Source organism: Ipomoea triloba, chromosome 6, assembly GCF_003576645.1.
Source record: "Ipomoea triloba cultivar NCNSP0323 chromosome 6, ASM357664v1".
NCBI classification, from domain to species: domain Eukaryota; kingdom Viridiplantae; phylum Streptophyta; class Magnoliopsida; order Solanales; family Convolvulaceae; genus Ipomoea; species Ipomoea triloba.
Genome location: NC_044921.1, coordinates 12070963 through 12097602, shown reverse-complemented (window position 1 = coordinate 12097602; position 26640 = coordinate 12070963). Strand labels below are relative to the sequence as shown.

At 34.5% G+C, this 26640-nt stretch overlaps 2 protein-coding genes and 1 long non-coding RNA gene across 3 annotated transcripts in view; all 3 read left to right on the top strand.

The window, feature by feature from the left end:
- The first annotated feature begins 1171 nt into the window (after nucleotides 1-1171).
- Nucleotides 1172-5802, top strand: LOC116023480 (zinc finger BED domain-containing protein RICESLEEPER 2-like). The gene is made up of 6 exons (XM_031264483.1): nucleotides 1172-1721; nucleotides 1946-2433; nucleotides 2538-2695; nucleotides 2781-3253; nucleotides 5139-5196; nucleotides 5727-5802. Exons 1-6 carry the CDS (start codon nucleotides 1172-1174, stop codon nucleotides 5800-5802), a joined length of 1803 nt encoding a protein of 600 aa, XP_031120343.1.
- A 4582-nt stretch (nucleotides 5803-10384) lies between these two features.
- LOC116023284 lies at nucleotides 10385-12645 on the top strand. The gene is made up of 2 exons (XR_004099398.1): nucleotides 10385-10839; nucleotides 12346-12645. It is a non-coding gene; the product is annotated as an uncharacterized LOC116023284 (long non-coding RNA).
- Nucleotides 12646-18861: 6216 nt separating this feature from the next.
- LOC116022647 (K(+) efflux antiporter 6) overlaps nucleotides 18862-26640 on the top strand; it is a 10425-nt gene continuing 2646 nt past the window's right edge. The window contains exons 1-18 of the mRNA XM_031263433.1: nucleotides 18862-19374; nucleotides 19887-19930; nucleotides 20631-20692; nucleotides 20780-20858; nucleotides 21143-21204; nucleotides 21290-21365; nucleotides 21464-21538; nucleotides 21709-21780; nucleotides 21899-21982; nucleotides 22845-22913; nucleotides 22995-23072; nucleotides 23308-23396; nucleotides 24478-24574; nucleotides 24738-24791; nucleotides 25199-25294; nucleotides 25836-26024; nucleotides 26123-26200; nucleotides 26440-26484. Coding sequence (XP_031119293.1) covers nucleotides 19050-19374; nucleotides 19887-19930; nucleotides 20631-20692; nucleotides 20780-20858; nucleotides 21143-21204; nucleotides 21290-21365; nucleotides 21464-21538; nucleotides 21709-21780; nucleotides 21899-21982; nucleotides 22845-22913; nucleotides 22995-23072; nucleotides 23308-23396; nucleotides 24478-24574; nucleotides 24738-24791; nucleotides 25199-25294; nucleotides 25836-26024; nucleotides 26123-26200; nucleotides 26440-26484 — 1674 coding nt within the window. The 5' untranslated portion in view covers nucleotides 18862-19049. The remainder of the gene's footprint in view (nucleotides 19375-19886; nucleotides 19931-20630; nucleotides 20693-20779; nucleotides 20859-21142; nucleotides 21205-21289; nucleotides 21366-21463; nucleotides 21539-21708; nucleotides 21781-21898; nucleotides 21983-22844; nucleotides 22914-22994; nucleotides 23073-23307; nucleotides 23397-24477; nucleotides 24575-24737; nucleotides 24792-25198; nucleotides 25295-25835; nucleotides 26025-26122; nucleotides 26201-26439; nucleotides 26485-26640) is intronic.

Below are 26640 nucleotides of genomic sequence, written 5' to 3'. Positions count from 1 at the left end.
CTGCTAGGCTGAAAAAGTTTAGAGATCTTGTTGCTCTCATTAGGGTGGAAGCTAAATCTGCTTTACAGCTTGATGTCCCTACAGGGTGGAACAACACCTACATTATGCTTAACACTGCAATTCAATATCAGAGGGTGCTTGAAGCATATGAGCAAAATGATCCATCTTTTTCTGCTGATTTGGGTGATTCTGTTCCTTCTTATCTGGATCGGTGTTCTGTGGAAAGCTTAGTGAAGCTTAGGGGTGGGCGTTATTCGGATTATCCGAACTGATACTCGAAATCCAAACCGAAAATTGGAGTTTGGGTACACCCAATTAATTTTCAGTTCGGATATTTTTAATTATGGTATATCCGAAATTAATTTCAGTTCGGATATTGGGTTTTATTTTTGTACCTGAAACCCGATATATATATATATAATGCTTACACACACATGTTCCCAGAATCCCAGTTCCCAAAAGGCAAAAGCAATTGAATTTTAATTAATAATTATAAGTGAGGTTTTTATTTCTTGTAGAAGTCTAAGAGATTTATGATGCAGTGATGCTCTGTTATCCACTTCTTCCACTTCTCAAGTTTTTGATTTCTCACTTTGTCAGTTTGTCTACATATAGAGACGGCGAGATGCAGTCAGGTTGCTTCAATTCCTTATCCCCTTCAAATTTTCAAACAATAAAAGGCCAAATCCAGGGCTTCTCAAGTCTCGACTATTCCCAAATCCTAATCTCCCACTGTTTCAAAATCCAAAGCTTCTCAACCTTTCAGTCCTTTCTCAACAGTTTTCAAGTTTCTCAGTTCTCACATATTATTTGATCTATGTTTTTAATTTTATTCTGTTTATTCCCCAATTTCTGAAAGCCGACGCTATTGTTGTCAACGGCAAAGGCCAAAGCAAGTGAAGAAGGCCAACAATCAGTAGTAACTCCATAACCAGGTCCGTCTTTATAAATTTACATGTTTTTCTCTCTTAAATTTACTGTCAACCATTAGAAATAAACATATTTGTTTTGTTTCTTTTTCACAAATCACAATGAAGAAATCTGCTTCAATCACAATGAAGAAATTTGTTTCATTGTTTGATGTAATTGGAAATTTCCTATATATTAATGCATTTCAGTCTCCTTTTTTTTTTTTTTTTTTTTTTAGATGGAAGATAACAACCAAATCGAAATGCCAAGCGATCCTAAGAATACGGAAATTGGTACTGGCCCTTCTAGAGTAACAAATGAACCGAATGCTTGCATTGAAGAAGGTGGAGGGAAAAAGCGAAAACGTATGGAAGACAGGTCAGATGTTTGGAAACATTATGCTAAGTTTATTGATAAGGGTAGTGGTAAACAACGTGCAACTTGTAATTACTGCAAAAAAGATTATGCTACTGAAACAAAAAAACATGAAACTAGTAACTTGTGGAATCATTTGAAGGATTACAAATCATATAATATTGATTCTACTCAAACTCACTTTTTTCCTATAAAGCACATGTTGAATGGTGAAACTGAGAAGGGTGATATTAGGGATATGAAAACTTGGAAGTTTGATAATGAAGTTGCTAGGAAAGGATTGGCTCATATGATTGTTATTGATGAACTCCCATTTTGCTTTGTTGAAAAAGACGGTTTTCGAACTTATATTGATCTTATAACACCTCCTAGATATCAACTTCCTTCAAGAAGAACTGCCACTAAAGATATTTTTGAATTATATATTGAATTGAGGTGTAAGTTAAAAAATGTGCTTAATGCGTCAAAACAACGAATGTCTCTTACAACTGACACTTGGACTTCTATTCAAAGAGTGTCTTACATGTGTATTACAACTCATTGGATTGATGCAAATTGGAAGTTAAATAAAAGGGTAATAAATTTTTGTCCAATTGAAAGTCAAAGGATATGATAGATATTGGTGATGTAATTATGAGGTGTTTGGTTGATTGGGGTTTAGATAAGTTATTTTGTGTCACCGTTGATAATGCAACTTCTAATGATAATGTCATTAAGAGTTTGAAAAATGTGCTGAAGAATTTGGGGACTAATATAATGAATGGTGACCTCCTTCACATGAGATGTTTTGCACATATTATTAACTTGGTTGTTTCAGAGGGTTTGAAAGAGGTAAATGACTCTATAAATGCTGTTAGGGCTGCTGTAAAATATGTTAGACAGTCTCCGACAAGGCTTAAAAAATTTAAAGACTGTGCAGTTTTTGCTAAAGTTGAATGCACAAAAGCTCTTTGTTTAGATGTCAGAACAAGGTGGAATAGTGTGTATTTGATGTTAGATGTTGCAGAGAAGTATGAGAGAGTGTTTGAAAGATATGAGATTGAAGATCCTAATTATATTAAGGAGTTAACATCTGGTGTTAGTCAGTATGAAGATGAAGCTTCATCAAGAACTCCTAATGAAAAGGATTGGGAGGTTGTTAGAAGAATGGTAAATTTTTGAGCCACTTTTATCGGCTTACAGTGAAAGTTTCTGGAAGTAAATATGTGACTGCAAACACATTCTTACGTGATATTGGGACACTTCATGCAAAGATAAATCAGTGGAGGGATTCCACAGATATTGATTTGGCTCTAATGGCAATTGGGATGAAATCTAAGTTTGATAAGTATTTGGGAGATCCTGAAAAAATGAATAAAGTTATATTTCTTGCAGCTATGGTAGATTCAACTCAAAAGCTTTCATATGTGAAGTATGTGTGCGCTAAGTTATACGGAGAGCAAAAAGGAAAGTAACTAATAGCAAAATTTACAGAAGCTTTGTGTAATATTTTTTAGTGAATATGAGGCAAGAAGTTCTATTCAAGTTCTTGCAACAAACAAATCTGCCCCTATTGTTGTGGATTTTCATATTTCAAGTGTTCAAGATGATCAAAATGACATGAGTGATTTTATTCAGTGGCATGCTAATGAAAGTGGTTCTCCTTCAAATAAAATTGAGTTAGACAAGTATTTAGATGAAGCTCTTGAGCCTTTGAGTGATAAATTTGACATACTTGCTTGGTGGAAGGTGAATGAACCTAGGTTTCCCACTTTGTCACAAATGGCACGTGACTTGCTTAGAGTACCAATTTCTACTGTTGCTTCGGAGTCTACATTTAGCACTAGTGGTCGTATACTTGATGCTTTTCGCAGCAGTTTAACACCAAGAATGGTTCAAGCGGTGATATGTGCCCAAGATTGGTTACGTTCCCAATCAAAAGATGTAAGTGTTGAGGAAGACATTGCAATCCTTGAAGAGATGGAAAAAGGTAATTAAACATCTTATACTTTTTCAATTTTGAATATTTTGAATATTACTTATTGACTTGTTCTCCGCCTAAGTCTCTCTGTCCCCTTCTTGTTTTTTCTTTTTTTTTTTCAATTATTAATATTTAATTTTACTATGTTAGGTTTTGAAAGCAAAAATATGGATTCAAATTCAACTCTTGAATGCTAAGAATGATTTGACTAGCCACTTTGATCCACAAGCAGACAAACATTAAATTGGTATGTATAATATATTGTATTCTTAATCTTAATGCCAAAGAATAATATGTTATTAACTAATGCTATTATATTTATTTTTTGCAGAAATTTATGAGCCGGAAACTTGATGATTTGGAATCATGGAGATAATTGAAAAAAAAAAAAAAAAAAAAGAAGACTAAAAGAGANAAAAAAAAAAAAAAAAAAAAGAAGACTAAAAGAGACATTAGATTTTGATTTGTTTTATCTAATATTTTGTTGCATTTTCATTCATTTATGCTTGTTATGGAATTGATTATCTTTATTATTTTAGACTACTTTGACTTTTGGTAATTTGTTCAATGGCAAAATATTGTTATTTAAGTTTGAAACAAAACTGATGATATATGTATTTCTTATTTCTTTTGATCTTTTGTTGGCTATTTTATCTCCGAATAAAGTATTATACGGAGTATCATTTTTTTTTGGGTATATCCAATTAAACCCGAAGATCAACCCGAAATGTTTTCACCCAAACCGAACATATCCAAATTAAATTTGGTTCGGATATCGGGTGTATAAAGCATCACCCAAAATTTTCGGATATCCTAAATAAATTTCGGGTATCACCCGAACCGAACCGACGCCCACCCCTAGTGAAGCTTCTGAAAAAATTTTATGAGATGGCAGTGAGAATATCTAGTTCTCTTTATGTCACATCTAACACATTCTTCTCTGAGATCTCTTATCTGAGTTGCATCTGGAAGATATGGTTACAACTAAGGCTAGGATTGAAAAGGTAAACACTTTTAATTTGATTTGCTTTGTGCTTGATTTGATAATCTTGATTGAGTTGATTCTTTTTTAACTTGTAATTATTTTTTATATGCTTTCTATATTTAACAGGCAATGGGGACACAAATGAAAAACAAGTTTGAGAAATATTGGGGGATCCAGAAAAATGAACTTTGTCATTTTTTTTTTTTTTTTGCCAATATTCTGGACCCTAGAGATAATGAGGAGTACATGTCATATCAATTTGTCCAGCTATATAGAGAAGTGAAATGCAAAGCTTGTTTTTCCAAGGTCTAAGTTGCAACGGCTGAGTTGTATAATGACTATGCAACTACACACTCTGTCAGTTCTACCCAGTCAGAATCCTCTACAATTTGTCTAGTCTGAGGCTACAAATGCTATAATAGGTAGGCCTCAATCAAGGTTGAAGAGTCAATTGAAAAAACAGAGAATGAAGAGTGGTGGTGGAAGCAGTAAGTAGACTGAGCTGCAAGCACGGTTGCAAAAATCAGTCACCCAGGAACCGCCTATGCGCTAGGCTCCCCTACGCCGAGGTGAATTGCTCGCTAGGTGGTCGGCTAGCGCATAACTCGGCCGACTAGGCGGCCGACTCGGCCAAGTTAACTCGCCCAACTCAGAGTACAAGTGGAAGGGTGTTTGATGCATTTAGGAGTTCCTTAACTCTTAAAATAGTGGAAGCCCTACTTTGTGCACAAGATTGGTTGATGTTACCAAATTAACCAATCTCAATTGATGAGAACTTAGATGGAGTTGAAAGATTAGAGAAGGGTAATTCTTTATTTCCTTACTCTTATTCGTAATTCTTTTTTTTTTTTTTACTTAGTTTCTTAATTCTTTATTTTCTTATTCTAATTTCCTTATTCTGTTTTGCAGAGTTGCCCACTGGAGCTACATATATTGTACCATCAATGTTGCCATCAATTCATATAATGTATTTATTTCCCTTTTGTTTATGTTAATATGTTATGTTGTTTTGTTGTTGGTTTGTTGTACTCCACAAGTTGTCTGTTCTTTAACCTTTAAGTGGCCTGGCAACTTTCTATTATTGAAATGTTGTTGCCCTTAGATGAGTTGAGCCCAACTGATGTCCCATTTCTAGAATTCAGGTAAGAAAAAACTTCAACCTAGCTCATTGTTACAGTGTTGGATTTCTGGTATACCTTTGACTTGCAGTCTTGCTCTGTGTTCAGTTTTTACTTTTAATGCATTATTTTGTTTAGTTAGTTATTAATGGGTGTTTTCTTGTTGGCTATGATGATGCTTCCACCTTTGTCTGAATAAATAGAATGAAGTTGGTATGTTGCTAATGTGATACTATAACACATTTTGAGTAATTTGCCCTCATCCTTACTTGATCTGGAAAAATACATTCTGAGCCTATTAGCCTAATGCCCACATCCTTAGTTAGATGTTTACTTAGTTACACTTGATTAATATTGTTTTAAATTTTGATATTAACAGGAAGAAGAGTAGTGTTAAGTGTAGAACTGCTGACGGGTGCTGGCTTGCTGAGTTGTTGATGATTGTTGATTGTTGAAAGACTTAACTCATTTAAGATTGAATTGAAGTTTAACTTGAAATTTTGTTAAAGTTAAACTTAGATTTTTGTTGTAAAATTATTATATGTTTCTGTTTATAAGTTGTAAATTTGTATAATTGTATTTGTTATGATTGTAAATTGTAACTTGTTTGTTTTATTTTGTTTACGTATTTACTTATTTTGGCTAAAATATGCTGAATAACTCTATACTAGAGTATTTGTAAAGTAAATGTTTTTAGTTTTTATTAACATTTTCTTAAAAAAATTATTTTAAAATTACTTTAATAATATCTGAATACAAATCGAAATCCGAAATCCAAAATTGGGTAACCGTAATCCAAAGTTGAAGGTACGGGAAGGACAATATATGTACCGTTTTAAAAATTGAGGGGCAACATTTACACCACTAATAATTCAGAAATGACATTAATAATTGGCATATTATGAGGGGCATAAATTATAATTTTCACATTACTAAATAAAGTGTTCTTTTGTTAAAACTTATTCTAATTATTGAATCCAATTCTAATTATAATTCTAATTTCAATACTGATACTCTAACCAAACATCCCCTAAATATTTTATAGACAATTAGTCTTAAGTGGTATCAATAGGAGGAACAATGATACTTTATCTGACTTCTCGTACGAAATTAAGATATGTGATTAGTGAGTCTTGGGTTATTCAACGACACTTTGAAATAGTGTCTTTTTAATTTCTTTCTAGGTCAGCGAACAAGTTTGCTCATGCTTTAGTTAGAGTTGCGCGTTCTTAGTTTGGTCCTTCTTGTTGGTTGTCTTCTATTTCTTTTTGTATTGAGCACTTGTTTAATGAAATTTAATGGAGTTTTTCTTTTAAAAAAGGAGGAACAATGGTACAAATTTATTTGAAGTGGGTGGCAAGAACTGAATTATTTGAATGAGACAACCAAATTAACGAATTGAAAAAATGTTGCTATTAAGGAGTTCCCGTACTAAACGTATTCATAAATATTCTGAATATTTAATTTTTAAAAATTATTTGAGTTTTTGAAAAATGATTTTATAATGTTCTTTGGAAAATGAACGTAAAATAGAGGATGGAAGATTAAAAAGTGAGAAAAACATGCCTAATTATAATGTTAAAAGACATCTATGGAAATGCCACTTCACCGATCATTATACCGTGGAATAGGGTCCATGGTTCTTTGTGGACCCTAGTGCTAATTAAACGACGTAATTTTGAATTTGAATTTTAATGGCGATCTTTTTTTAATATTGTAAATTAAAGCATGTGTATATGTCTTGTGTTATGCGTTTTTGTGTCTCATGTTATGCAATTCTGTACCTTAAGCGTATGGATTTTTTACCTGAAATAAAGTAAATAAAACATGTACTTTTTGTGTCTTGTGATATGCGTTTTTGTGTCTCGTGTTATGCATTTTTTGTGTTTTATGTTATGCAATTCTGTACCTTAAGAATATTGTTTTTGTACCTGAACTAAAGTAAAATTAAAATATGTATATGTGTTTTGTGTTATACGTTTCTGTTTCTCATGGTATGCAATTATGTACCTGAAATAGATTAGTAGTTGATAAAACAACAACATATTGTATGTCTTATTTTACGAATTTATATCTTGTATTATGAAATTATGTACCTATAGTACATATATTATCTACATAAATCAAATTTCAGAATAAGTAAATACATAACACGTGTTATGAAATTCTACACCTTAAGCAATGGCGTACCCTACCTCACCACCTCCACCCTTGGAGCTCAGGCTAACTCCGAAGTGTACAAATCACTGCATTTTTATCACTCGGAGCCTTTCCAGCCCAAGCCCCAAGCAATGGCTCCCTCCCCATCACCCTTAGGACTGCAACTAACCCCCTGATTACAGAGCTCTGTATTGCACCTCAGGAGGCCATAACAGCTACAATCCTAAGCAATGATATCCACCTTAATCACACCCTTTGCCTCTTTCCCTTTTCCATTCTTTTCCCCTTTTCTCATATTTCCAGCATTCTTTTCCTCCCTTTCATTCACTCCATTTCCTCCTTTTCAATATTTGGGACTTTAAATTGCAATATATATCACTATTTAAATTTGAATTTATAAATTTATAAAAATGTCATTTTATGTCTTTTTACAATTATCATTTTATTCAACAACTAATTTTATCAAACACCTTAATTTCAAAATTTAGCCTATTAGCTATTAGCTTTTCAGTTTTCAGTTCTCAATTAGCTTTTTAGCTAAGCGTGCCAATTAAAGAAAGCCTAAGTGAAAATATCATTATAGTTGAAAGATTCAAATAAATAAAGAAGTAAACTCCCTCAAAATATTAAGGCATCCCAATATTAAGTAAACTTCCTCAAAATATTCACAAATATTCTTAACATTTTTATAGTGTAAATTGCAGCTGGGTAGTCATTTACCCTTTGCATATATGAATGTGTATGAAAATTGTATGAGGAATAGAGAGAAGATGAGAGAAAATGGCTTCAAAAAGCCTTCTTTATTTAGTGTTTAGAAAGAGAGAGAGTAGAGGGGAAGACAGAGAGCCCCTTTTTAATGAAGGGCTAGGGCACTTTATACAGGCGCCAAACTCGTACCCGATATCAAACAGATCTACAAAATATGTAGGGAGGTATACCTGGGGTATATTCTCTATCAAGTAGGATCGGGTTTCTCCAACCGGGAGATTGGATTTTTAGTGAGATCTAGTGATCAAGTCTTACCAATCAAGAGATTGGATTTATTCACGATCTAGGGACCTCAATTAATCTTATTGGTCACACGTGGGAATGCTTCTCCCTATGCCCTTTACTCGGGCTAATTGATCGTAGTTAGTTTGAGCTTGGTCAAACCCTGACCTAGATTACCTGGTTTCAAGATCGTTCTTAGCCGATTGCATTTGGTTAGTTTTGATTACCACATTAATCATTACATTGGGTTTTGAAAACTGAAATCATTTGAACTGGGCATTTTCCCCTTTTTATGCTCGGTTTACGAACCGAGAGTCCCAAGTGGAGGGACGCTTGGAAACCCGAATGACTAACGATAACGAGACCAGAAGGTCATTACGGTCAGGAAGTGAGTTATGGTAGGGAAAGGCAATAGTGTGCTCCGTAGGCTAAGGGGATTGCCTTATAATCCTATCAATATGCTCGAGAAATGACAGAATCGGGTTCAAGGTGCCGGCGTTCAGGACGTCAACCTGACCATAGTTATGGTAACGGTGGTCAATTTGTCTACCGTGTAGGACTAAGGATTTAAGGGGTCTAAACTTACCAATCAAGAGATCGGATATCGACACAATGAATAATTTGAAAACTACCGATCAAGTGATCGGATTCTTAACATGATATGGTGATCAACTTTATCAATCAAGAGATTGGATTTATCCTCGATCTAGAGATTGATTTTACCAATCAAGAGATTAGATTTTCTGACGATCTAGAGATTGGATTTACCCGGGGTGGGAGGACTGACCTAGCGAGCTCAATTGCCTACTTTGTAGGGCTTACGTCGAGATCTGATCCCGGACTTACAGTGTCAGTGGTGGCAATACTGGCCTAATCAGGCTTAATTGCCTACTTGGTAGGATTTATGCCTAGATATGATCTAGGGCTTGTAGTGTGGGTGGTGGAAAAACCAACCTAATCGGGCGTAGTACACAACTATTCTACATACATGACCGAGTACAATTTACAAAGCAAATTAAACTAAAAAATTTACAAGTTCTAAAGATTTGTTTCACATGGTCACATCTCCGAACAAGTGGGCTTGAGCACTGATGGAGTGTGGCACAATTTTTAACCTTGAAATTCCTTAGTTGGTCGTAATACTTCGTAAATATTCAGAAAGCGTAATTTTTTTCGACATTGCGATCGTAATCGATCATAGCAATCGTGAATGGGCGGGCACGCTTCTCCTATACGTCCAAAGACCCTTGAAATGGAAACCTTACTCCCAACACCCTATAACTGAGCAAATCGGTCTGAGGACCTTTGCATAGGCACCTTACTCCGAACGCCCTATAATCGGGCAAATCGGTCCAACGACCATTTGAAATGGGCACCTTACTCCCAACGCTCTATAACTGGGCAATCGGTCCAAGGACCTTTGCATGAGCACCTTACTTCCAAGTCCCAATACCCTATGACCGGGCAAATCGATCCGAGGACCATTTGAAATAGCTAGGCACCTTGCTCCCACCACCCTATAACCGAGCAAATTTGTCCGAGGACCTTTAAAATTGACACCTTACTCCCAACGTTCTATAACAGGACAAATCGGTCTGAGAATCATTAAAATGGACACTTTACTCCCAACACCCGTTTTTAACCGATCAAAATTGCCTCCTTCGTAGAGCTTATGTCGAGATTTGATCCCAAACTTGGAGTATCAGAAAATACAACCTAACCAGGCTTAGTACAATTAACTTTTGCTATTGTTATTTTCTAAATACAAAGTCATAACCTATACAAACAAATTACGGAGTACAATTTAACCCTACTCTAAAATTTTATAAATTTTACAATTTTGGTCTTTGTTTTTCCAATGTGATGCTGTCAATCATAAATAATCAGTTGCCAAACCTTTCACATCCACCACATTGCTTCTGCTTTGTTACTGCCGCACCACCCACACCCACAAATAGGGAAGCTCTGCTTTCTACACTTCCACCACTAACAGGAGAGCTTTGGCATCACTAAAGGAGTCGTCCATCTGTCCTTTCAGCTCACCAACAACAAAAAATTTCCTGCCTTTCTGCCTCTTTCTCCAAACCCCATTTACACCAAAAGGAAAAAGATGGTGGTTTAATTTGGACAACCCATCAGGCGCTGGTGGACTGAAGATGCTCCGGCCTGTTATCCTTCCACTGCAGAGAGGAGGTGGTGTTCGCTGCTCTGTGAAACCAGCCTGGCGCGGTGCCCTCCAATCTAAGAGCCGAGACGCCTCCGCCTTCGCAGAGACTCCACAGCCCAACTCTCCACTTGGAACGGGCAGGCCAGTAGATAGCAACCCCAGCCCAGCCTTCAAGGTAAGCCCAATTATTCCACCATCTTACCCACTTGGGTTACAGGCTCGCGCTACCAAGCCCAGCGAACAGAGCTTCTACCTACGGACTTATTAAGAAGAAATATTCCTCATCTGGCTCCGATGTGGGAATTATGCGAGCCTTTCGTGGGGGAAAAAATGGAGCAGAAAACTCTGATGTATTCATAATTTATGTTTATGCCTGGTGTTTAACAGATATGAGATTTGCGTTGTATCATTGTTCACCAAAGAACTTAGGAATGTAGATGAAGCCTTGGTTTTTTTTTATATGGAAATTGCATCATTTTTGTTGAACAGAATGGCAGAGATGGGTTAGCTTTGATTCATTTCCATTATCAATTTCATTTCACCCTCACATTATTTTCCTACTTTTTAGTTTAAATTGTGCGGGCTGAAGTTTTAGAAATGAATTGAAGTTGCAGCAAGGGTTTGTTTGGTTATTTGGAAGCCTTGGTACTATATATGTAAAATTTAGTAGTTTTGATGATTTATTGAGTTTAGGGGAAATTAGGGTTGTGATTTGAGATTATGCATAAACATTTTTTGTCATGCTAATTTGATCCTTTTATGAATAATGGATAAATAATGTAGGCAGTTTACATAGAGGCAGATTATGCATAAGCAGTTTATGTGTGTAATTTGTTTTATCTATTTGTTGCTATATCTGAAATTAAAATTACCATTGGCAGAGCTTAATAAATCTGGTTGTTCTTATTTTTTATTTATTTTTTTTTTACATATTATTAACATGTGTACGTGTGGTTCAAAATTGATTGAAATTTAAGGATGAAAAAGAGTAATGATTTGATATTGGTAGGTTAAATGATTGTGTTCTGTTTCATTGATTGATCAAATGCAACCTTAGTCTGTTAATTAGCCAATAAAATTTGGATCAGAACTAAATTTGCCTCTTATTTCATCTTGAAATTGGATTATGATGTGATGTTCAGTTTTTAACTTTTAAGTTTGGCTCTGTTGTTTTGTTAATGTTGTTATGGGTTTTAACTGTTGTAGATGGAAGATCCTTCAGTGGAGGTTACATTTCTCTTAACAAAGTCGAGTTTGATTTTTTTAATTATTATAACCTTTTGGTAGATCAAGGATTTGATTGTGAAAGAAAACTAAATTGTGCAGTGCATTTGATTATTTATACTTAATGCTGATAACCTATACTTCATGCATTTTTCTGCATATGAGATGTATAGTTAATTTTGGATAGTCCATTATGAGATGTATAGTTTCTTGTGAGAAAAGGAAATTGTTGGGCTATGAAAGACTTTCTTTTGAAAGAGTTCTGTGCATTAAGGTGCTTGTAGAGGATTTAATTTGGTTCTTTTTGTGCATGCAAGTGTGCCTAATTTATTTAAGTCAACCAGTTGCAGTTTATAACTAGAAAATCTGATGATTCTTTTATGTAGCACGGAAATTTATTTTAGTCTATCAGTTGCAGTTTGTAACTAGAAAATCTGATGATTCTTTTATGTAGCAGGGAAATATCGAGGCCTTAGAGCCACTGTAGAGGTAAATTGCGAGTCGCACAATCACTCCATTGGTCAAATTCAAGTCTTCATGTGCGCACAAGAGATCCAATCCAAAGCCCAGACCTTCTAACATCCTTGAACTTTTTTCTCATACATACGGCTAGTGGGATTGGAATCCCCACACTATCATTATGTTTTTTTAAAATATACTGCATTTATTCGATCAATTTATGTTTGATCCGGTTAATAAAAATTAGTTTAAAGTATTTATATTTTAATATTACAATAATTAAACTTTTGGTGGTCAATCACCTTCATATTAAACATTAGATTGTAGTATATATATATATAGAAGTCTGTTCAAATGTGGTCGCGCCTTCCCGTGCGGCCGTGCGATTTACACCACTCAATGTTAAGAAATGCACCACAATGAAAATGCATAAAAACACCTCATAACTCCCCTGTTTCTAATTGTGCATTTCTTAACACTGTGAGGTGTATTTTTTCATACATAGTGGTGTGTTTCTAGTGATGTGTACCTAATAGTGTATATTTGTGTGGTGTATTTCTTAACATTGAGTGATGCATTTCTTAACATTGAGTGGTGTAAACCGCACCGACCGCACGGGAAGGTGCAGCCACATCTGATTATCACCCTATATAAATATATATACATATACATGGGGTGGCTTCCCTCAAATTCGAACCACTACTTCAAATTCAAAGAAATTAGTGGAAAAAACAAAAAGAAAAAAGGGGGATGGGGACTGGTCTGTGGGAATTGGAAACAGATCTATCAAGCATCTTTACTATAACCTTTCTATCGGCTTATGACCTAACTTTAATATTTATATTGAGATAATATTACTGTTGAATTTACACTTTCAATTTTAGGATTATTTGTTCACTCTTTTCGTCTCTAAATTGAATAGTCTTGTTAAGAATATACCATTGTACAATTAAATTATGCTTTTAATTGCAATGACCAACTACGGCATTAGATCGATGACCATATGTTATATATAAATATGTACTTTAAAGATATTAAATGCTATAACAATAAATATTTATCATATATAACTTATACAAAAATGTTACGGTGCTTGCCCACAAAAGACAAAATTCTTTATTCATAATCTGTTACCCAATAATCAATTGAACTATCTGTACCGACAAATATTGTAATCCTTTATAACATCTTATTTTAGTTTTAAAATAAGAGTTTCGTCATTTTTTATTCCCACCATTATAAGTTGTAAAATATAATCTTTATTTTATATAAGATTGTGATAATTTTAGTCATCAAATGAATGAAAATATAAGGATTATTTGCTTTGAATTTGGACACTCTATCCAAAAATTAACAACTAAAGTACAAAACGCCAATGAACATTTTTAAACTTTGACATTGTTTTACAGTTTCGTTCGATAGAGAACTAAAACCACTTGAATTTTACAAAATCGATTTTTAATTTTTAACAGTAGGAAAGAAAACAACCAATTGCGAATAATTAAGGTACCAAAAATGTGTTCCTTATCAATAAAGTTTCATCTATGTGAAATTTAACAATAACTCAAATTCCATTGATAGGGAATATATCCCGGGTATACGGCCCTAAGTACGTTATACGTATTTCGGTATACGAGTATGGTATTGGCCTATAAAAGGGACTTTGGTCCTAGTTGCAAAGGGGGCTTTTTCCCTTCTCTTTTTCTCTCTAAAAGCATTCTAGAGACCAAGCTCTCTTCTCTCTAAGTTCTTACTGAAGAACAATCAATAAAGAGATGGATTGAGGACTAATTTTCTTATCTACATTATGCTTTTCATATACTATGATGTACTTCTATACAAAGGGGAATTAAATCATATCATCCATATTAGTAATTAGAGATATCTTATTTATAGCATAAAAACGTGAAAAACTCTACTACATATGCAGTATACCAAAAATGGAAAGTGGGTATTATGTATTTTTAATATTTCATAAGGTGAGTAAGTTGAACTATTCACTTGTTTGATACAACCCTAAAAACTCTCCTCCTCCTCTCTACCCTCTCCTCCGGACTTCTTTTCCTTTTTCTCCGGCTGTTGCCGCCTCCGCTAGGATAGCGGAGGCGGCGCTAGCCATCCTCCTCCACGCCACAGCCGCACTCCATCCTCTCTTCACCCTTCATCCGCACTTCCGCCGCCACCATCGCAGCATCTCCTCCGCCACCACCGCAGCATCTCCGCAGCCAAGACCACGCCTCTCACCTACGTCCCACCGCCGGCAACACAGCCCCGCAACCGCCTCCCACCGCCGCTCCAGATTTCTCCTTCCACTCTCACCGCACCTCCAACGCCTCCACCGCAGCATCTCCTCCGCCACCACCGCAACATCTCCGTAGCCTCCCACCACCGTAGCCAACATTAACCGCTCACCTCCGCCCACCGCTGGCAACGCAGCCTCGCCTTCACCTCCTCTTCCGCTGCTCCAACTTTCCTCTTCCGTTTCTTTTCTTTAATAAAATAAAATAATATATATATATATATATATATAGAGGATCGCGTTTAGGTGCGTACTGGCCGCCCAGAAGAGAACTGCGGACGAATCACAGCACGCCACGTGTCCGGAATGTAGTTGCAACTAACGTTATAACTAGGTGCACGTCATGTTATAACTATGTGCACCCAGGTGCATAAATGTTGACAAGGTAAATTACTTGCACGTGCAAGTGAAAATAGGTGCACACGTGCAAGTAAAATGTATTACAAGTGCAAATAAATTGTACAATGAGCATCAATACTAAGTGCACCTAATGTTATAACTAGGTGCACCTATTTCTATAAACTAGGTGCACATAGGTTGCAACCAGGTGCATGAATGTTAACAAAATAAATTACTTGCACAAGTGCAAGTAAAATGTATTGCAGATGCAAGTAAAATGTATTACAGGTGCAAGTGAATTGTACAGTAAGCATCAATACTAAGTGCACCTAATGTTATAGCTAGGTGCACCTAATGTTATAACTAGGTGCAAACTATGTTATAACTAGGTGTACCTAGGTTGTACCCAGGTGCATGAATATTAACAAGGTAAATTACTTGCATTTGTAAGTGAAAGTATTTGCGAAAATAGGTGCATGAATATTAATAAGGTAAATTACTTGCATTTGTAAGTGAAAATAGATGCGAAAATAGGTGCACTTGCAAGTGAAACTAGGTGCACTTTTAAGTGAAACTAGGTGCACTTGTAAGTGAAACTAGATGCACCAAAGTTTCAGTTATTTACGAAAATGCCACCGCGTCATTTTTTAAAAATTGCATCTGATTCGTTGATCTGGACACGTGGACGGCTGTGGAGCGTTCTCATTTCCTACCTGGGCGAGAGTTCGCACCAGAGTGCAACCCTATATATATATATATATATATATATATATATATATATATATATATATATTGTTGGGGTTTGTGTTAGTAGCTTGGAATCCGTGATTATTGAGCCACTAACCAATTTTGGTTTTATCCACCCTACTTTTTCATCTTTTTATGCTTTTGTCTTTATATAATATTGTGTAGTTATCTCGTTAGTTTTAACGAGTTATTCCCTCTCGTGTTTTAATGAGTTATTCCCTCTCGTATTTTAACGAGTTTTGTTTTTGATAAGCGTGAATCGACTACTATGGTCACTACAAATGTTACCCTCATCCTGGACGACGAAGATGACAATGAAAAAATGCATCTTTACTCGGTTGAGAGGTTTTCATCTGATGAACCGGTCAAACCTTATGCAAGACCGGAATTGTTTTGTCAGATTGGAATATTGTCAATGTGCAAGAGAATTGAGATGAAGATCCAGATGATGTGCAAGACCTGTCAATCAAAGTTAATCATACTCATGTTTGGTCAAGTCTTTATTAGCTTTCGATTTGCTGAACAATCTGCGAACCAAGTTCTTCGTAGCGTAGCTAGGAAAATTGTTTCTATGTCAAATTGTAAGGGAATGGTTTACCATTCTATCGAATCTTGTTGTATCGTTTCGCGTTGTGCTTTAATGAATTAACTCGTTATCTTTCAAAAAAATAAGGTAAGTTGTTGACTTTATATATATATATATATATATATATTAATATGTATGAACATATTATATAGTAACAGAATCAATAGTATTCAAAAATATGTTGAATATTTTATTTTTATAAAAAAGATATTTATTTTAAGACGATTAATGAATATTTGATCTACATCTACAAATCTAATAAGAGCCAATAAAGTTAGGCCTGAGAATTAAAAAATGTTGATGTAATTGTGTGTTGAAATGAATGGTTCATATTATTTTGATTTTAGTATTTGTTTTTTTAATGATTTTCTTTATTTATCCTCTATTATATATTATATTATTTTCTTCCCTTAAATAACCCGACATTCCGTTATTATAAATTTTAGTAACAAAATATTCGATTAACAATTTATTATTCTTAACTTACTATTTGATTTCTATAAGAAAGGTCTTAGGTTCGGATCTTATCCCAACCAGAGTTGACATAATTGTTAAATATATACTATGAATATGTTAGAATGTATCAAAAAAATAAAATATAAAATTTAACATAAACTTTGGTCAAATAATTAGCCTGACTAAATATATAGCATTCAAAGTTGGTGCTCAAATATTATAAATAATGAATTTTGAAAATCATTTTCTTTCATTCTTTTTTTTTTTATTAAACAAATTTAGGTTAAGTTTTTTTTTTCTCTCTTTTTCTTTTTGGTTTAATTAATCTTATTTTGATTATATTTAGAACATGACTCAATATTTCATTTATGCTTTTGCATTCATGGAAATGATTTAGGTCATTATGGTATTAATATTTTTTATATGTATTTCTATAATGGTACAATTGTATATTAATTTACAAATATTGTACTATTATTATTTTTTATCAGACAAAATTTTTCTCACATCATTGTTAGACCTGCGCGACCTAACTACAAAGTTGTTGATCAGAAATACAACTACATCTGAATTCTAAACGATAAGACTATTGTCTAAAGAATTGACAATGTTGATGTCCCATTGGCTCTAATTGAACAAATTTACAAATCATTCTCATAATTTTATCAATGCATGAAAACTTCTAAATAAATTTGTAAGTTAATTTTTCATTGCATGACGTTGTTCTTTATGCTACCACCAATAAGTCAATAACCCAAAATTTTTCATTGCATGACGCTGCACTCTATGCTACCACCAATAAGTCAATATTCTAATTGCACACGACACACTACCAATAAAAAAGAAGATGACAAGTACTGAAGATGGATACAATGACAATGCTACCCCAAAGAGAATTAAAAAGATTTAGAGAAATTCAAACCAAAAGTATTATTTATTTAAACTATCATTTTTAGACTACGTATTTAGACTAGCAGTATTACAAAGTTACAAATATTTATTTTAGTGACAATTATAAGCAATCTCTCTTATATTATCTTGCATTCATATACTTTGAATTACTGATTTAAATAAACAAATTCAACATTCAATTGCCTATGCATGAACATCTCTAATATAATTTTGCATTGATATACTTTGAGGTACTTATTTAAAAATAATCATTGGGCATTATCCCATTCGCGCAATGCGTGTGAAAAACTAATATTTGTTATAAAGGGCGACTCAACGACCTCTTAAGTGAGATGGAGATATAATGCTTGGTTGCTTATTAAGAATTCACCACATTGAGTGTATCCTTTAACCACTTGTCAATCCCGGGTTCTTGTCCACAACTCCATTGTAATATTTAGTAAAAAATGTCAAATAGGTTACTAAACTTATCGCTTTTGTGCAATTGAGTCATTACACTTAAAAATGTGCAATTAAATCATTAAACAAGTAAAATATGTGCAATTGAGACTTTTTTATATTTTTTCCTAGTAGAATCGGATTATATAACTTATATGCTCTGTACTAAAAGTCACCCTTTTCCTATGTCATACTAGTTGGGATGAAAGATTGAAATGTTTTCCACTAAATTTCACTAAAAGAAATTATAAAATTGTCTCAATTACACATATTTTACTTGTTCGATAGTTCAATGACCTATTTGACATTTATTTTTTTTATATTTATTTACATTAGGTTTAGAATTAATATGTAATTTTTTGGTGCTATTGAATTTATTACAATGTAGTATTTGTCTACCTAATGAAGCATAAAGAGTCAATGTGTCCACTGGAGTTTGAACCAGTAACCTCCAATTTGGGAGAATCATAAAGATGCTATTAAGCTACAAGTTACTTAGCGGCATGTAAAATTTATATATTTAGAAAATATGTTAAAAATAATATTAAATAAAAAGTATCAAATTTAAAAATTATAAAAAATTATTAATGTAAAATAAATAAATAAAAAAAAGAGTTGATTTGATCAAAATGAGACATATAGAATATTAATCAGGCGAAAATAAACGGATTTACAGGCTTAAAGCAACTTAATAAGATAAACATTGTTTATTGGTTACGGAAGTCATAGAGTCGGCAAGGCAATATATGTTATCTCAACTTGCTAGAGTCTAGCTTTCTCCGGGTATGTTCGTACAACCATATTTAGACTCTTAAACGGCAGTGAGTGTTACTGTACCGCCTTCTTGACAGTTGACAGCGACACACCGACACCGCACCGGATCCTCTTAGCCTGCGCCGGGGACTGCGTATCGTGCGCCGGTGCAATGTCTAGGAGGAGGATGGGCTCGTCTTCGCCGCCGTCTTCACCCTCATCCTGCTCCCTCCTCGACCGCCCAATTCTCTCCACGCTCGCTCTCCTTCTCCTCTCTCTAGCTTTGCTTTCTGCTACTGCACCTACTACTTCCGCCGTCTTCGCATTTGCGCTCTCCGAATCAGATCAGCTGCTGGATGTCGACGGCGGCGCTGCTAATGCCTCTGAATTCAACTCCTCCAGCAACGGACCCCACTCTCGCCCCAAGGAGGATAGCTTTGCTGACATGATCGATCGAGCTCTCGAGAAGGAATTCAATGAGACTGATCCGAACGAAGGTTAATTTTGCAGATCTATTCTCTTCAAATTTATTTTTATCATTGGCAACTTTGAATTGTGATCTCCCCACTCTGGATTGAAATTTTGCAATTGGGCTACGATTTGGATTAGGGTTTTAATTGTGCTCTCATTGTTCAGCAAAACTGTAAGTTTTTGTCATTCAGTATTTTGCACTTTTTGGTGTCAAGTCAAAGTGGTTTTCGTTCAATTAGCAACTGTATATGCATTTTTATTTTTATATTTATTTGTTAAATAGCTATTGAACTTGATTTGAGCTCAGAAGATTCACAACAGATGGTCACGCTCATTTGTGCCTAATATGTGAAGTCGTTTCACTTTTTGCTTTCCATATTACCTTTTTGAGTACATGTCATAAGTTAGAGCTTTATGCAAGAAATAATTTTGAATTTGATTGGATTTTATTGTGGTCAGCTTCTATAGCTGTAGGTAAAATTATATCCTGAACTAATAGTGCTTTTTCCTAATATGTGGACTTGCATTAAATTGGCAGCTAATGATGCAGGCAGCTTCAATAATACTGTTTCAGAGCAGCAGGTTTGTGGAATCTTAAACATTCTTCCTTTTGATTTTGAGCCATTTCTCTATAAGGGCAGTTTATATATGCAAAACTAATGTAGTCATATTTTGTTCCCTTGTCCTAAATGTCCTAGATCAATCAGTGTATCATTGACCAGAAGAATTACGTTTTGCCTAATACTGTATTCAATAAGCTCAAAGCATGAGCCACCACCAAAAGAATGAGAGGGTAGACTTTGATTTAGATTACAATCATACATTCTTCACTTACAAATTTTGAATTTCTGTTCAATGCTTTCTATCTGTGGTGTCCTTTAGCATGTAATTTAATGCATTGTAATTGTTCCTTTGGGAAAGTGGTGGATACAAACTGCTTAAATAGGGTGTCCTCAAACCTTGGGGGTTGGGTGCATAAAAGGTTCATTCCTCTGTTAATTTTTCTTTCTGCTTCTCCCCTTTGAAATTATTTGAAAGCTTTAGAGCTGGAAATCAGTTTAGAAGTAATCCTCTCTTTAGCCACAGGGTCTACCTCTGAGCAAATGAGCCTCAAGGTTACACATTTATGTGTTTCACATGTGATAAGAGCCGGTAGATTTAAGTTACAATTGAAACTTTACTGCATTGCATGTTTAAGTGTTTATTTCATTGTGAACTCCTTTCTAGCTTAAAGGTTTTCTAAAGCTATCTAGATCATGCATTTTTCTTCACTAATCTACAGGCAGTGTTGGAGACTGTGGCTAGAGTTAAGTCCAAGAAAAATGACACCAAAAAGGAGGAAAAGTATGCACCTATACCATTTGAGCTTGGTATTTAGTCACATTCTCATTCATATACTTATCTTTTTCTTTCATGCAAATGGCTATTCAGGTCTTTTCAACTTCACCATGTCTTTAACCTTGATAATGACCATGGAGCAGAAGAGACGCCAACATTGATTGATAGAAAGGTATATTCTAATGCCGACTTCCTATATCATTTCCCGTCCTTTCTAAGAAGAGAATGCACAATTGAAACCAGTGGAGATTGTCTGTTTGAAATAAGTTTGGGTAACACTTGTGTGAGACCGTCTCACGGGTCTCAATCTGGGAGATGAGTCGGATCTTTGACATCATTAATCAAAGATCCGATCCGTCTCACGGCTTGAGACCCGTGAGATGGTCTCACACAAGTTTTTGCCAATAAGTTTTGATGTTCTTGAAAAAATAATGATGATTGGTTTCTTGTACTTAGGACAATGTCTTTATCATATCTAGTTTCAAGTCAAAGTATCCAGTGCTACAATTGGACTTGAGGTATTCCTTCTAAACTGTTATAGAACATTCCAACAATTGTCAACTTTTCTGTTGCTAAAGGCTTTGTATTGTGCATAATTTATAGGTTGATATCAGATCTGGTTGTTGTCATTGTTGCTGCGACTTGTGGTGGAATTGCTTTTGCTTGTGCTGGACAGCCAGTTTGTTAACTTCCACTCAATTTTATCTATAGTAACATCTAATATCTCAAAGATAGATACCTGACCTTCAATAGTTCTAACAGTCTGTAACTTCATAGGTTATAACTGGATACTTACTAGCAGGATCCATTGTTGGACCTGGAGGGTTTAATGTTGTTAGTGAAATTGTGCAAGTAAGTAGTTTACATGACATTCTACTTTCTTTCTGAAATGTGCATCTTCATGCATGCTTTACTAAAAGTCAGCTATGCATGGTGCTTAAAACTCCATGTTTTTTTTTTCCTATCTCGCTTTCTTTTCTATTTTACTCTTTGGTTCATCTTAATTTGTGATGTGCACATAGGTAGAGACTGTTGCTCAGTTTGGTGTGATTTTTCTTCTTTTTGCTTTGGGGCTGGAGTTTTCCACAACAAAGGTTAGTTTATGTTTTCCAATTGGCATACATGATACATATGCTACATGCCAATGTTTATACCCCCAACATCTTGATTATTGGTCTATGTGTTAGTAATATCAGTGTAATACATTTATAGCTCCGAGTTGTTCGAGCAGTAGCTGTTCTTGGAGGCCTGCTTCAGATTCTCCTGTTTATGTGTCTTTGTGGAATTACAGCTTCGGTAGATCTTAAACTCTTTTCCCTTGTGCATTTTTTTTTTCTTTTCTTCTTCTTCTTAAAAAATTGTTGGCTAATGAATACACACTATCTCAGGACTTCTCTAAGGGAATTTATGTATTTCCATATTTATAAGCTATTTCAGTTTGACCAATATGTTATTCAATCATTTTTTGACTTGAGAATAAATAGTTCCCCTTTGCTACATTGTGACTAACTTCTTGAAGGCTACGCAAAGACCACTGGACCAACACTGAGAAAGAAATATTTCACAACACTCTTTATATTTCTAAGAAACACTAGAAGGTGCAACTTGTAATAAAATTTGGAACACTTGTTCTGATTTTTTCTCTTGAAGAGTTGGCCATTTTTCTATATCTGAATACATAGTAGTAATATCTGAGGGAGGTCAAATTTCTTTGTTGCAAATTTTACTCTGATGATTCCTAATAAATGGAAAATTGGTAAGAATACTATATGAAGAAAAGACCTATACAGTATACACACGTCTTAAGTGCGAATAAAAAAGGAAACTTTCTGTTTTTGATATTTTTGCCTTTGGAACTTTGCCGTACTCTTCTAGATCACTAGACCTGAGAAGATATTTTATTATATCAGGCATTTGTTTGGAAATCAACTCTGTGATGTTCATTGGATTTAAAAAACTAAAAGATAAGAACTCAGAGCCTTTAAATCTTTACTTGGAAAGAGTTGGATTTGAAACAGTTGCACGATGTCTTGTAACGCCCTGGTTTAGGAAAAGAATTTTCTCCTCTAAAGAGATATCCAATGTGTAATTCATATGCCATAGAGTGTTCTAACTTTGACTGGCAATTCTGGTTGATGCTACCTTATGGTAATTGTAGTTGTGTGGTGGGAAACCTTCGGAGGGTGTTTTTGTTGGGGCTTTTCTCTCAATGTCTTCAACAGCGGTGGTAAGCATGTTTGTCTTTTACTGTCTACATACTTAAACTCTTGTTCAAGCTCTGATAGCCAACAATGTCTTCTTGCTGTAGGTTTTGAAATTCTTGATGGAAAAGAACAGTACCAACACTCTTCATGGCCAAGTTACCATTGGCACTCTTATTCTTCAGGTGCATTGATCCTCTGGTTCATTCTTTATTTTATTTTATTTTATTTTATTTTATTTCCCTATTTGCTTAATTTTCTTTTGAAGTGTAATGGGAGCTTAAAAGCCAATTCCTTGTTACTAATGTTTCTTTTGGTAATAACTTCATTGTTAGACTGACTGATTCTTTTTGTTTTGAAATGCCATTGACCTCTCTTTCAACATTCCTTTCATTTATAACTATATTTCACAATTTTCAGGATTGTGCCGTGGGTCTTCTGTTTGCACTACTTCCAGTACTAGGAGGAACATCTGGTGTACTGCAAGGAGTGATGTCCATGACAAAGTCGTAAGTCTTCCAATTGAACTAGTTCTGTGGGGAATTACTTATTTCGACAAAGTTGTTAAAAAGTTAAATTTCTTTTTCTTGAAATTCACCACCTTTTATTTATGTATATAATGGGATTGAGGACGTGTAATGATAAATACTCCAAAACAACAACAACAACAACAACAACAATAATATCTATCATTATAAGTCTAGAGAACCTATTATTATTATTATTATTATATTATTATTATTATTATTATTATTATTATTATTTTTCCATTTTTTAAAAACTTTTGGATACATCTGAGGGCAATGAGCTTTGAAACTTGAACCCCTTTATCTTCTTTAGCTTATGTAACTGGACTACAAAGCCCTTTTCTTAAATTAGTTTATCTATAAACTGTCTTTTCACTCATGACAAAAGGATGAAAGTACTTGTTGAAGTTAATGGTATTATATGAAAAGAATACAATAAGAATTGTTTAGAATACACAAAGGAGTTCTGCCTCTGAAGAGGTGTTTAATTGTTCCCACGACAATAATAGCTAGTTTGATCATGGTATAGGTGGATCAATTTCAATTATAAGTCTGGTACCCAGTATTTGGTACCTTTATAACAAGCGTGAATACCGGATAATCTAGAGGTTAAGTAAATTTGTCACGATTGTTTTAGACAATTAATTCATTTTAATAATGATCTGTTTTCAAGCCTTGCCTGCAATTCACTTCTCTCACCAGTTGAAGTGTTTAGAAAATGATAATCTCAAAAAATACCAAAAGAAGTTTGATAGTCTTCAAGATGCTAGAGGTATTTTATCTGCCTAGGCAAAATAAGGACTATAAGATATAGCAATTCTTCTATTTCTTAAAAATTTAATTTTGATTTTGATGTTGTCTTTTTAAATAAGTGCAATTTATTCTTCGTATAGCTTTATCTATGTGTTATTCTTCCTTTGTTTTATTTCTATGGTATTCTATCAAAATATTCTCTACAAAACTAACACTAACATGGAGATGTAAAAGAGCAGCTTTTGTATTCCATTTCAGTTATACTTGCTTTACATCAGGTCAAATCTGTGGTCTAATAACTTATCATCAGGTCGGTGATGTTGTTCACATTCTTAGCCGTTCTGTCAATATTGTCTCGGACATGTGTGCCTTGGTTCCTGAAACTGATGGTTAGCTTATCGTCACAGGTGAACTTTACTAGTTGACAGATGCAAATATAGATCTTAATAATTCAAATACAGTTGCTTATAGTATGTTTGAGTGTGTGTTTTTACTAGTCATTAGTGCCTAATAAGCTATAATGTTCATGCCCAAAGTTTTACTGAATTGCTTCTTTATTGTTCTGTGCAGACCAATGAACTTTATCAACTGGCAGCTGTAGCATTTTGCCTCCTTGTTGCTTGGGTTTGTGTTTCTTCTCACTGCTCAGATCCTTTTGGGCTTATTTCTTACATGTATTTTTACCTGAAAGTGATAAATCCAGAACCAATATTGGTACATCAGCACAAAATCCTTACTTGATGGGCCTCCGACTTTTTATCTGCTTTTATTGACTTGCAGCATCTAAAGTCCGTTTGTTATTGTATTTAAATATTTGCCTCAAGACCTTTTGCATGCACAGAAAGCATTTTTATCACCTACTTGGAATGATGTATGTACTATGTAGTGTAAATGTGCGTATATCAACCAAGCATAACAGTTTTAGTGCACAAGGGTTTTCCAAAATTGGGGATGGTAGTGGGATATGAAATTTTGCCTTGTGTTGTCATAAGATGTTTTGTGGTCTCTAATGATTTGTATATCAATTTCAGTGTAGTGACAAGCTGGGTCTCAGCTTAGAATTGGGTTCATTTGCTGCTGGGGTGATGATATCAACTACCGATCTTGCTCAACATACATTAGAACAAGTCAGATTTCTTCCTTTCACTTGTTTTTTTCCCTGAGACACTAGAGATGCGATAGTTTCTATGGTTGTGAACTTGCATTAACAGGATATGTTGAAAATCATAAAGCATTATAAGAATAGGTGTCATTTGCCTGGTTCTGTTGATATTGTTTGCAAAAGCATAAATTTATCTTGTTAGAATCTTCAGCTTGGGTTCTGTGCTAATTAATATTTGAAAGTCTTTTGGACAAGACATTAGCATCTATTTATCTGATGCATGGTAAGTAAATTTCATATACTATTTTGTCAGGAATGTGGGTGGTTTTGTAAAGGGCGATGTTGGATTGAATAAATACTTACTAGAAATTGGCATGTTATATTTTTTTTAACCAAATTAGTCCAAACCAGGTTCAAGTCCTTTATGGTTTACATTTATGTCTAGCTACCACCCTCTGGTTTATTGTTTCGATTTCTTGTGTGGATGCTTAAGAATTTAGAGGCAGATTGTTTTTATATGATGTCATTTGGACTGGGCATTGGGTTAACAGTTGCCATTTACACAGGTTGAACCCATACGAAACTTCTTTGCTGCTTTGTTTCTTGCTAGCATCGGGATGCTGATACACGTTCATTTCCTCTGGAACCATGTTGATATATTACTAGCATCAGTTATACTAGTGATTGTTGTTAAAACTGCTGTAATTGTTACAGTTGTCAAGGGATTTGGCTACAACAACAAAACTGCGCTTCTGGTTTGATACTGTTGCTTTATTTAAATCAGAGCTTTTGTCTTTTATTGTGTATTTCGATAGTTTTAGTTACAGGAAATGATGGATCATGGATTCTGTAGGTTGGGATGTCTTTAGCACAAATAGGGGAATTTGCTTTTGTGTTACTCAGTCGTGCATCAAATCTTCATCTTGTAGAGGTAAATGCTTTGTGGTTTGATGTGCAATTTTGCATCATGTTATCATGTGATGCATGGGGCATGTTTCTCTTCCTCTTTTTTATTTTTTTTTTAAATATATTTATATTTATAATATATTTTTTTCCCGAGATGGAGGGATAGATATTTTACTATCCTAATGGTAGTATTTCTTGTCTATACCCATTTTATATGTAGAAGTCAATTTTTTTTGCCTCAGATGGTGCCTTTTCCATTTTCAGGGGAAACTGTATCTTCTGCTTCTTGGTACAACAGCTCTTAGTCTGGTATGAATCCTCTGTGATGCTTCACTTATTCCTTATGTACTAGTAAAACAGTACCTAAGCATTCCATGTAAATACCATTAAGATTTTACTTTTGATGAGATATTGGTCCATCACATGCCAAGAGGTGTTTTTTTTTTTTTTTTTTTTTTTTTTTTT

Coding starts and splice junctions, on each gene's coding strand:
- LOC116023480 (XM_031264483.1), top strand. CDS start 1,172: ATGCCAAGCGATCCTAAGAATACGGAAATTGGTACTGGCCCTTCTAGA. Junction 2,434..2,537: donor GGGAGGTTGTTAGAAGAATG/GTAAATTTTTGA, acceptor CTTCATGCAAAG/ATAAATCAGTGGAGGGATTC. Junction 3,254..5,138: donor CCTTGAAGAGATGGAAAAAG/GTAATTAAACAT, acceptor TCTGTTTTGCAG/AGTTGCCCACTGGAGCTACA.